Source organism: Panthera onca, chromosome A2, assembly GCF_046562875.1.
Source record: "Panthera onca isolate mPanOnc1 chromosome A2, mPanOnc1 haplotype 2, whole genome shotgun sequence".
In the NCBI taxonomy this organism is placed as follows: domain Eukaryota; kingdom Metazoa; phylum Chordata; class Mammalia; order Carnivora; family Felidae; genus Panthera; species Panthera onca.
In genome coordinates, this window is record NC_138340.1 from 95,531,795 (window position 1) to 95,544,606 (window position 12,812).

The 12,812-nt window shown below is 34.2% G+C and overlaps 1 protein-coding gene across 5 annotated transcripts in view; it reads right to left on the bottom strand.

Moving 5' to 3' along the window:
• Nucleotides 1–2,109: 2,109 nt before the first annotated feature.
• Nucleotides 2,110–12,812, bottom strand: part of KRIT1 (KRIT1 ankyrin repeat containing) — a 40,976-nt gene continuing 30,273 nt past the window's right edge. For all 5 annotated transcript variants that reach the window (XM_060632438.3, XM_060632437.3, XM_060632436.3 and 2 more), the window contains 5 exons: nucleotides 10,862–11,028; nucleotides 10,038–10,125; nucleotides 9,242–9,448; nucleotides 3,086–3,202; nucleotides 2,110–2,599 (listed from right to left, as the gene is read on the bottom strand). In XM_060632438.3, coding sequence (XP_060488421.1) covers nucleotides 2,531–2,599; nucleotides 3,086–3,202; nucleotides 9,242–9,448; nucleotides 10,038–10,125; nucleotides 10,862–11,028 — 648 coding nt within the window. In that variant the 3' untranslated portion in view covers nucleotides 2,110–2,530. The remainder of the gene's footprint in view (nucleotides 2,600–3,085; nucleotides 3,203–9,241; nucleotides 9,449–10,037; nucleotides 10,126–10,861; nucleotides 11,029–12,812) is intronic.

The window sequence follows — 12,812 nt, forward strand, 5'->3', positions numbered from 1 at the left end:
TTAAGAGTCAGACACTTAGCTGACTGAGTCACCCAGGTACCCATGAAAATTGACTTTCTAATGCTATATATTTTTAAGCCTTTAATAGCCATGGTACGTTAATAGTCTTTCCTTCCCTTCTCTACAAGGCTGCATTACTGTGTAACTCCAGGAGGGCACACTGTATTCTATGGGGCAGGGAGTTGTTTGATGTAGTAGCATTGCATCCTCACCTCCCTCTGTGAAAGGAAAAGCATTCAGCTAACTCCTAGTTAAAGTTGGTTATAAGAGCAGTTCTAAACCCTAGCTGTGTATCAAAATCACACTGGATACTTTACCAACAGAAATCCTTGAACCCCACCCTAGATTTATTGAGTCATAATGTATTGAAACTCCTCACGTGACTGCAGTGTCAGGATTAGGAAACACTGGGTTGGAGCACAGGATAAGTGTGGGAAAAGTGGTTACACATTATTTTGGATAGGAACATTAGTGACCATGTAATTAAGGGCCCTGCATTCAATACTGAGGACATGGAATTTAATTGTAATGTAGTAAGGAACCATGAAAAGCTTTCAGAGGGTAATGAAATGATCAGATCCATAAGAAAGGTCAACTTGGCACCGGTGTGGCAGATAAGTGGGCAGAGTGTACAGCCTCAGCCAGGGGAGGCAAGGGAGGAAGTAACACCAAACCTAGGAACAGGTGGGAAGGACTTCAACTAAGGCAGATGCAGGGCAACTAGAGAGGAAGGAAACGGGAAAGGACTCTTAAGAAATTTGACAAGATTTGATAAGTGGAATGTCGAGGGTAATAAAGGAGAGAGAAGTTGAAGACCACTCCAAGATTTCCAGGATAAGCAACTGGCTGCAATTTGATGGTGCCACTAACCAAACAGAATACAAGTGGAAGGATAGAATTGAGCAAGTAAACAAATTCGGTTTCCAGCTGTGATGAAATAGACGTTCTTTTTGTAGGCCATTTAGGTGGAGTTAGAACAGCAAGAAATTGGAAATTAAGATTCAGAGTTCAGAAGAGAATCTGAGGCTGAAATATTAGGTTTGGGAGTCAACAGTTGAGGCCACTGGAAGGTATGAAACTGAACAGAGCACTGTCTATGTAGAATCAAAAGTATTTAGCATAGAATTAGAGATAAAGCAGGCTTTCTCATTCAATTTACTTAATCATATATAATTTTAATAAGGCTCAGACAGAGCACCATTAGAAATAAACAGAAATTAATGTGAAGGTTAAATTCTGATATATAAAACTTATCTGCAATCTTTAGGACATCTTCAAATATGACTATTGTATCTCTGAACTTACCTGCAACATATCAGTCTAGGGGCGCCTGGGTGGCCCATCAGTTGAGTGTCTGACTTCAGCTCAGGTCATGAGCTCATGGTTCGGTTCATATGTTCAAGCCCTGCATTGGGCCCTGTGCAGAAATCTCAGAGCCTGGAGCCTGCTTCGAATTCTGTCTCTCTCTCTCTGCCCCTCCCCTGCTTGCACTTTGTCTCTCTCTCAAAAATGAACATTAAAAAATTTAAAAAAAAATTTAAGAACATATCCATCTACTGGCTCAGAAAGACCAGTTTCTAAGCTTATTAAATAGCATCATAATTCAGTGAGCTCCTCATCTATGATATCAGTACTCCCCTAAATGAAACAGATATTTGGTGATCTACTTTGATAAAGGCAATATAATTCATCAGGCTAAATCATAAAAATACAACATGTACATAATAAATGCAACTACTGATATCCAGAGACTGTCACTTACTCTGTGTGTCTACGTATGAGTACTTATGTGCCAGGCACTTTTGTGTAATTTACTTTAATAATCCAAATTTATTACTGCATCTGGAATCATTTCAACAGAAAAAAAACCCAAAACTTAAGACTCCTAGGTCCTGTTACTTCTAGATAGTGAATGAACTTGTATATACTGAGTCCCAGCAATCTTTGTTTAAAGAAGCATCAGGTTAATTTTGATGCAGGGGATTCAAGAACTATACTTTGAGAAATACTAGCTTATACTAGTTACACATTTTAACTAAGAATTTTAAAAACATACTGAGAGATGTTAATAGATTACAGAAAAATGTTTGAAATAACAGTGTTATGTGGTTTAAGTAGAAAATATATTTTCTTTATTCAAATATGTTGAGTTTCAGTATATTCTGAAATGACACACAAAGTTATACCAAAGCTATATTTTAATTTCATTACATCCCACTCCAAATTCTTTACCATTTACCAAAAATAACTTTTTATAAAGCTTACTATTTTGTCCATTATTATACAGATGATCAATCTACATATTTTTATGTGTTTCTCTCAAAAATTAGAATAGCTTATGAGGATATTATACAAAACTAATTGGTATATTACACACCAAACGTAAGTACAGATTCTGTACAATGTAGTAGTATACATTCATATATTACAAGAGACTAAGTGCCTTGTTAAAAGTGATAGTTTAAGAAATCTTTCATGGAAAAAATCTGCATTACAAAATGTGGTAGTTTAAGTATCAGCTGCTTTCCTCTCATGAATTTCTTTCGGTGGGCATTAACTGTCCATTTAGCTTCATTAATAGTTTTACCACAAGGCCAGCCTATAAAGTAAAATATATGTCAACAGTAAATGTGAAACATGTAAGGATGTGTAAATGACATACATGGCAGCGAGCAGTTCCCTATCTATCTGAAAAGAAATTTTCTTATTAGAGGAAGTTTATCAAGAATAGAGGGGGTACTAAGGCTTTGAAGGATGCAACTAGTGGCTCAGATAGAATACTTATCAAGAGGGAAGGATTACCTGACAGACACCTGGATAAAAGAGATAGGGAATACTAACTAGAATTAAAAGAAACGCCAGAAAACAGAGTTTCATTGTTATAAAACTAAATAAATTATTCAGATAAGTTTCTGGCTTATTTGCTTAGGAAAGGCCTGCCTTTTATCCTTGGTCTTAAATATCTTAATTTCACATAATATCAAAGGTTTTCCTTGAAGTAAAATGGATTGTCACTTCAAAAAAAGAATCTTTACTAATACAATAGTTCATTGTTAGAAGTCCAGAGCAACTGATAAGTACTTACCTGTTTTGTGTGTACTATAAAGCTCATTTTATTTTCCATACTATGGATCTGAAAACATGCATCAGCATCTCCCAATTGCCACATAAAACAACCATACTTAAGACTGATGAGTAAAGCCTGCAATATAATTAGAAATTGTTATATTGAAATGTATGTTAAAAACAACACCTATCTTCTCTTATTATCTACAATGATCTAGTCATGTCCAAACATAATGGTTTTGAATGTTACAATAAATTGTATTCAAAGTTCCCTCAATAACCTTACAGAGCCTCAAGTACAGAACCACACAGAATCTGGTAGACTCTTAGGAGACTGCCTTCAGCAATGGTATCTTTTGTATCACACTGACAAACATTTTAAAGATGCCCATTCTGTGGTATGTATACACACACACACACACACACACACACACACACACACATGAATAATATTCAGCCATCAGAAAGAAGAAAATAATGCCATTTTTAACAACATGGATAGACCTTGAGGGCATTATGTTAAGTGAAATAAGTCAGAAAAAGACTAAAGAGGATATCGCTTACATGTGGAGTCTAAAGAAGCTGAACTCGTAGAAACAGAGAGAAACAGAATGGTGGCTACCAGAGGCTGGGGGACAGCCAACATGAGATGTCGGCCATGAAGTACAAACTTTCAGGTATAAGATGAGTAATTTCTGGGGATCTAATGTACACCATGGTGACTATAGTTAATAATACTATATTATATAGTTCATGTTACTGAGAGAGTAGATCTTAAGTGTTCTCATCGCAAAAAGAAAATGGCAATCATGTAACATGGTGGAGGTATTAGCTAATGCTATGGTATTAATCATTTTGCAATACATATCAAATCAACCCATTGTACACCTTAAACTTATACAATGTTATGTCAATTATGTCTCAGTAAAGTTGAGAAGATGCCTATTCTCTCAGTGACTTTCAAGAAAATTAAATGTACAAGTTTTTACTTTCCGCACGTTAAAAAAAAATCCCTTTCACTTTATTCAGTACCTTTTGAATATTCACATAGTACTTTCAGATCTGAAATTTATGTAATGAGGTAACAGGTTGACTTAAGCAATTCCATCTCACTGAAAATAAGTATGGTGATATATTTATGGTAAAAATAAGCATAATTTTAATAATTAATATAGCCTTCATAAATTCATCAAATTATTTAATGCCTGAAATTCTGTCTCTCTCTGCCCCCACTCAAAATAAATAAATAAATTTTCAAAAAAAAAAAAAAACTATTAAAAAAAACCCTATTCCTACACTTTCCTAACAAAAAACTTAAATTTAAATAAGCATTCAATATACTTTTTTGATTATTTTAAAATGAATTTCTCCTAGCAACTTGCATTTTCTTGCCCTAAAAATATATTATTTATATAAACATATACAAAGAAAGTGTTTGTGCATCCTTTAAAATACACGTTTAAAAACATTTGCTTTCAGGGGCACTTGGGTGGCTCAGTTGGATAAGCGTCAGACTTGAGCTCAGGTTTGTCAGTTTGAACCCTGGCATCGGGTTTGATGCTGTCAGCGCAGAACCTGCTTTGATCTTCTGTCCCCATCTCTCTGCCCCTCCCTCCCTCCCTCCCTCCCTCTCTCTCTCTGCTCCTCCCCTGCTCACATTCTTTCTCTCAAAAATAAATAAAGCATAAAAAAATTGCTTTCTATGACTAGCAGTTCTTAAAATGTTGATAAAATGTTTATTTTTATTTATTTTGAGAGAGAGAGAAAGTGCATGCACAAGCAGGGGAGGGGCAGAGAGAGAGAGAGAGAAAGAATCCCAAGCTGGTTGGGTGCTCAGCACAGAGCCTGAGGTGGGGCTTGATCTTACAACCATAAGATCATGACCTGAACTGAAACCCAGAGTAAGATGCTCAAATGACTGAGCCACCCCGGCCCCCTTATTACAGGTAATTAATGTTATGTGAAAAGGATGTGGTTTTAGGGCATTTTAAAAAATAATTTTCATACTTCTTGAAGTTTATTTATTAATTATGAGAGACAGAGAGACAGAGAGCAAGTGTGGGGTGGGGGGCAGAGAAAGGGAGAAGCATAATCCCAAGCAGGCTCTGTGCTGTCCGCGCAGAGCTTGACATGGGGCTTGGACTCACAAACCATGAGATCAGGACCTGAGCCAAAATCAAGAATCTGGTGCTGGGATGCCTAGGTGGCTTGGTCGGTTGAGCATCCAACTTCAGCTCAGGTCATGATCTTGCAGTTCACAAGTCTGAGCTCCTCACGGGGCTCTGTGCTAACAGCTCAGAGCTTGGAACCTGCTTCAGATCCTGTGTCTCCCTCTTTCTCTGCCCTCCCCCCTCCCCCACCTTGCTCGCGCTCTCTCTCTAAAATAAACATTAACAAAAACTAAAAAAAAAAAAAAAAAAAAAAAAAAGTCCAGTGCTTAACAGACTGAGCTACCCAGGCACACCAAGAACCTCACTTTAAAAATGCCCTAAACTGGGGCACTGGGTGGCTCAGTTGGTTAAGTGTCCGACTCCTGGTTTTGGCTAGGATCATGATCTCCCATGCGTGGGTTTGAGCTCCCGCCCCACATAGGGGTCTGTGCTGATAGTGCAGAGCCTGCTTGGGATTCTCTCTCTCCCCCCTCCCCTGCTTGTGTTCTCTCTTTCTCTCTCTCTCAAAATAAATAAATAAGCTTAAAAAAAAAGTGAGGTTCTTAAATGAAACAGTACAATTAATTTACATGAGTGTATATTATGTATAATGGGAAACTAAGAACATCTTCTTTAAAATTAGCCACCTGTATTTATATTGTAAAATATAACTTTATGGATATGATATGCTAAAATAGCTATTTACCAACATTTGAGTCAAGATATCGTAATACCTTACATTGTCTATTTTTTAGATCAGTTGCTTGAAATTTGTTTAATCAAGAAGCAAAAAATAGTCCATTAATATGGTCTCAAAACAGTTTAATATATAGAAAAAAATACATCTGTAGTATAAGTCCTCAATTATATGGGGGCTAAATTACTAACAAAAATACTGGGGTTGTACATTAAAAATAAAGGTTTTGTTGCTATGCACAAAGGAAGAGATTGAGAAACCCACAATAATGAAAGCAGCTCAATGGAACTGAAAAGTCAGAGTCCATATGGTAGCTTTGAGAGATACAGTGTACTCTAGAAGGAAAAAGTAGTTCTCTTTACGAGATAAAACCTACAAAGGGTCAAGTTGTTTAGTGAGGGAAATCAAAAGGCACAAGAGAAAATGTCAGGAATAGTTGAGCGCAGAAAAGGGAAAACCACAGAAGTGACAAGTAGCAAATAGCCAGCCAGTGGACAGGAGAAACAGTGATGTTGATAACTGATCAGGAAGAATGACACTATGTGGATATCTAAATAACCAGTTTTATTTCAGAAGGGCATTCATTATGGCCAACATAAACTGACATCAGCAAAGGGTATCTATTGCTTGGGTGTGGCAATAGTACTATTATGGTTAAAGATGTATCAACAAGCACAGTTAGTTATGAAACAGAAATACATTCACTATAGTAAAACAATGATTCACAACACAGTGTGTTATATATTCAATAGTGTCTACATTTTATGTAAGTATGCTCTCATGAGCATATGAAATTGGCTGAGTTATACTCCCTAATGGAAAACTCTCTTATTTCAAAGAGAAACAAGATATAGAAGGTAGAAGTAATTGATATAAAAAACACAGCTGTATTCTATGGGTTTTCATGAGAATTAATCTCTGAAGCTACTGTATCCCAAGCAGAGTTTTAATGTAAATGAAGGTATTTTTGCAAATGAAGTTGTTTATTCTAAACTTGTCAAATTCAACCCTAGCATATCTTGATGACTCTAACACAACTGAGGACAAGCTGCCTGCTCCCACCTTTGATGATTAGAAAATATAATCATCTTAAAGCTTTCATAGGTGCTGTAAATTTATCAGTGGTTTACAGAACACAAGGTAATGATCAGGTGGACAGAAAACATCATTACTCTTTGGTTTAATCACCCAAGGACAGCATTTTAATTTATATTTCTAGAAATCGAACATCTTATCCTAAAAAAGGCAGACTATTCACTAATAACATTGTTATCATCCTCTGCCTCCAATTGCTATCTCACTTACTCGATTCCTGGACCATAGTATTATTCATGTGAAATGTTATAATGCTGAACCATCATTTAGGAACTAAATAAAACATTTTATGGTTGCCTAAACCTGGAATGCTGCCAAGGCAAATATAAACTATAGCTTAGAGAAAAGGCTCAGCATCACACCCACAGCGTCACCATTCAGTTTGGTAAAGGATTTGTAAATGTTGTATAAAATGCTCTGAAATAGCAGAGGAGAAATTTATTGAAATGGTGAGGGGAGTTTTTCCTTTGATTTCCTTTAATAAACTTAGTACAAAAGAAATAGAAAACTGGTTACAAACTAATTAGAAGCAGGCTATTTTTTGTGAGTAAAGTAGCTTAAAAAGAAAATGATAATAAGCAAATGATCCAAAAGCAAGCTGACATCTGAGGCTTCAAAAAAAATCAAGTTCTAGATAAGCTACTGAATTCAGTCCCTATTCAGCCCTATGTCCGTACATATTCTCTACCTCCATTCACGGGCATATCTAACAGCATGGTAAAAATAGCTGTTGCCCATAAGGATGATCCTGAGTTATCATGAAGTGACTAAACTACTTTCAGAAGTTATGTGATTACAAAGTAAGGGTTATAAAAATGGTGAAAATAAAAATTAGGTTTATGATAAAATTTCCTAACCTAAAATGACTTTTCTAATTTTTTTTAAAATGTATGTTTATTTTTGAGAGAGAGAAAGAGAGAGACCAAGTGCAAGCAGGGGAGAAAGGGAGGCAGAGAGAGAGGGAGACACAGAATCCGAAGCAGGATCTGGGCTCCGAGCTCCCAGCTATCAGCTCAGAGCCCAATGTGGGGCTCAAATTCACGAACCGTGAGATCATGACTTGAGTTGAAGTCGGACGCTTACCCAACTGAACCACCCAGGTACCCCTAAAATACCTTTTCTAATGTATAAGCTTAGTTATTACTTTAACAGACCTGAAATGGTCTATTCTTAAACAAATCTGAATGAACAAAATAAATTTGATTTTTATTAGCTATTAAAGCTAGAAAGCTGTTCATCCAGATAAATGTGTTAAATATGCTAAAAATGATTCATAATTCCATATTTTATATATAACAACTTTGATTAGAAAAAGGAATATAATATAGTAACAAGCCTCTGATGGGAAAGGTCTGAATCCCTTCCATACTTCATCTTGCCTGTTCCCCAAAAGGCTCCTATAACTAATTCTGCTTTTCAAAGTGAATCCCTTGTGACAGGTATTACATTTTTCTTTTTTCTAATGTTTATTTATTTATTTTGAGAGACAAAGAGCATGTGCAAACACAGGGGAGGGGCAGAGAGAGAGGGAGACAGGAAATCCCAAGCAGGTTTCGTGCTGTCAGTACAGAGTCCAACACCAGCCCAATCTCACAAAACATGAGATCATGACCTGAGCCAAAATCAAGAGTCATATGCTTAACCGACTGAGCACCCCAATATATTTTTCTTTTTTTAACCTGTATTTTTTCATTTAAACTTAATTGATTTTTAAAATAGGTAATATAATCACAGTTAAAAAATTTTTAAGTTGCAAAATGGTACTTAGTAAAGTTTCCCTTCTACTCTTGTTTCCAGTTACCTGGTTGCCTTCTCTAAAGGCTTCATGAAACTTTTTATTCATACACAAGCAATATGTATTCATGTAAATATGGTCTTGACTTCCCCTCGTTTTTACACAAATAACAGCATATTACATATGGTCCACCAATGTACTTTTTCACTAAATATATCTTGGAAATCATTCTCTACATTCTTCATTCTTTTATATGGCTGCACAGTATTTCAATGTAGAAATGTACTATGATTAATACATTACATAATTATAGAATACAATTAATGTTAATAATTAACACTTTGTTGACAATCATTTACTTTTCATCCCTCTTCCTTTGCTATTATAAATAAAATTGCAATGAATACTTTTATATATGTCATTTCTAGATTTTTCAGGTATGCTGGTACAATTTTTTTAAGACATTGGTCAAAAACAGCTGTAAAGCTGAAAATCTACCTTAGTTTCCATGTTGAGAAGATGAAGTCCTTTTATATTCACTCCTACATACACAGGGATGACTTTATGATTGCTGGGGCTTGCCTTTGTAAATATCTGTCCTGTGAAAAAAGCTGCTCCATATGTAGGAATTTCCCAACAATTCTGTAAGAACATGCGCTGAAGGTGATGCATTTCTTTACTGACACCCTCACTTGTACTAAGATTCTAAAAACAAATAAGGTAAAATAAAAGAGATGTGAAAAGAGAACACACTTTTGATAATCCAAGTAGGTCAACTAAGCAGTTTCCAAAATCGTGGCTGCCCCCAGAGAAGAATAAAATTGTGTGAACTATCCCAAGAGCAGTTCTTAATACTTCAAAAAAGAAAGAAATATCAAAGTATAAAAATAGTGCTTGTCTATTCTATTAGGTTTTAAGTGTTTCATGGACAAGGATAGTGTATAATTTCATGGTGTGTGAGGTGTGTGTTTAATCTCTAGTTCTTACCACAGTATCCAGCATATAGAACATGGTGTGTGAGGTGTGTGTGTGTGTGTGTGTGTGTGTGTGTGTGTGTGTGTTTAATCTCTATTCCTTACCACAGTATCCAGCATATAGAAGGTATTCAGTAAAAGATTCCACATTATTAAAAATAAAAATATGCTACTTTCAGTTTCATGTGAACTAGAAGATGAATTTTTAATTTCAGTACTATAAATTTAATGTAACTACATTTAAAACATATTACACGATTTAATTTACAAAATTTCAACTAGGGTATAAAATGTCTTTTTATTTCTGTTAAACAGCTTACCTTATATTCATGAAGTATTCGGTTTGTCCAGTGAGGTGCCTTACTTTTCAATTTGGTAATAGGTACAATGGATTTTAGGTTTTCTTCACTGTAAGCAAACAGGCCAACATGCTTTAAATAAATCATCTTTAGTAGCTAAAGTACATAACTCACTCAGAAACAAATTGCTTTAAATAACATGATTTTTTTTAAGTAACATGATTTTTGAGCTGAAAAATATATATTGTAAAATATTAGAGAACTCCAAAAATTTTAAGCAAAAGCCACAATCCTAACATTCTCATTTAAGAGAATGTTTCTTCTTTCAATAACCACAAAATACTTTTGAAAATTGAAAACTACAATAAACAAACTTCAGTGTTTAAAACCTCAGCGTTTTTTCTCAAAAACTGAAATCTGCCTTATGACATTTTCTACTACTTATCAAGTCAGGTTTTAATGAACTTATATTTAAACATATAATAAAGATAAGTTAAAGAAAAAATATAAGGTATATCAAGGGGTGCCCGTCAGTAGAGCATGTGACTCTTGATGTCAGAGTTGTGGGTTTGAGCCCCATGTTGGGTGTAGAGATTACTTAAAAAAATAAAATCTTTAAAAAAAAAAAAAAGGTGTATCAAACCAGAGTCAAACGTAAGAAAAATAATTTTGGAGAGAATATAACTTTAAGAATGCTTTACCATTTTTTCCCTTCATTTCATGCCTCCTCATATCCTCTAGTTCCAAACCAAAGTATAAATATTTCTTAACAACATTTTTAAACTTTCTTGGTTAAATAGAATCTTGAACATAGCACAAGACCACATACTGTATTAAATACTTACTTTAGGAAACCTTGCTTGTGTTTCTTACTCTCATAATTTCCATAAACTATTTGCAACAGTAGACTTGCCAATGTTATCAGTTTAGTGTCAGGAGCTGTATAAAAGCCCTTTAATAAATTATATCTGGCTTCATCAAAGAGGATAAGAATAGCTAGTGGGTCTTCAATCTTAAAAGAAAAAGCAGAATTTGGTTATTGGGCTACAATTTCCTGTTAGAAATATACAACTTGTCACTGTCTAATATGGAAAAACAAACGCTACATATTTGTATATAAATGAGCTGTTATTTAGAGCAGGGGTTGACAAATTTTTCCTGTTAAGGGCCAGAGAGTAATATTTGAAGCTTTATGAGTCACATAGTCTCTCTGAGCACAAAAGCATCCATAGACAATACAGTAACAAACAGGTCTGTGATGGTGTTGTAATAACACTTTACATATGGGTACCAAAATTTGGTACCCATAAAATTTTCACATGACATGATATATTATCCTTTTGAATTTTTTCAAACTTTAATACCTTACCAAATATATAAAAATAAACAGCAGGTCAGATAGAGCAATAGGCTATAGTTTGTTAACCTCTGATTTACAGTCTAAAAGATTATCATTAGTTTATGGATATGGATAATTTCTACCACAATTTTACCTAAATCAATTATATTCCTCAAACATTATTCTACATGTTTCATATGATATAGTAGTGAACCTCAAGGAAAATACAAGAAAGTGTATTAATTCCTAGAAGTGTACATGTAGTTTTAAAAAATTTTATTTTAAAACATTTTTTATTTCATTTGACTAAAACTACTTGGTACTTCCAAATAACACTAAAGGAGAGCAGAAGATTTTTCCCTAAGTTTCAAAAACGTCATGAAGTTTCACTTTATCAAGTAGGATTAACAAAGATTGAAAAAAGCTAGCCTATAGAATATACCTATGCTTAGAAATAGTCACCAATTTTAGAGTTTCTGAATGAATACTTAAAGGATTTCCAAATATAATTCAAAGTGATCTCAATTCCCTGTGGTAAAAGTTACTTTTGTCTTACTAACTAAAATAATATCCTATAATGCTCTATATAATATTAAAAACCTAAAAGAGAATTTCATGGGGAAAAAAGGTGGGAGGAGTGTTCTAGATTAAAAGTGACTAAAGAGATAACAACCAAATAGAAATTATGAACCTTGACTAGATCCTACATATGGGGGCTATAAAAAAAAGACTTTTAAACAATTGGGGAAAATCTGAATATGGATCACATATCAGACATTATTATGGAAATATTAATTTTTCTAGGTTGAAAATGGTTGAAAAAGGTTCATATGTCCTTTTTCTTAGGAGATATATGTAAAATATGTAGGGATTAAGTGCTATGATGTCTGCAACACACTTTTAAATGGTTCATAAAGAAAAAATAGAGAAGATGAAGGAAATAAAGCAAAATATTAGCCATTAGTGAATTTAATGAATTTTATTACCTTTTCAACTTTCCTATGGGCTTTAATTTCTCAAAATTAACAGTGAATTTAAAGAGTTTGAGTAGTTAAGCGTTATAATTCCTAACAGTGTATTTAGTGAGCATTAGTCAACAATTATTCTTTACTAATGAAATCAGGCCATTTTCATCCTAAAGGAATAATGCAACCAATAAATGTAATTCTTCCATTTTTCAGACAGTACAAATTGGAATTTCTTAATTACATAATGAAAGAACACAACTATCTTATCAGATGATCATTATATTCTGATTTGTCTTAAGGTACTTACTAAACTTTGCTTCTTTTTCACCTGAGTTCACTTTATATTCTTTATAATAATGCAATTAATTTATCATCCAAGTTTTATCGTTATTGCTCTTTTTCTCCACCAATCAACTTTTAAAATATTACTTAGGTAGAGAAGGAAGATAGACTGAGTATACTTAAATTACTTGCAGACTTTATGGACCT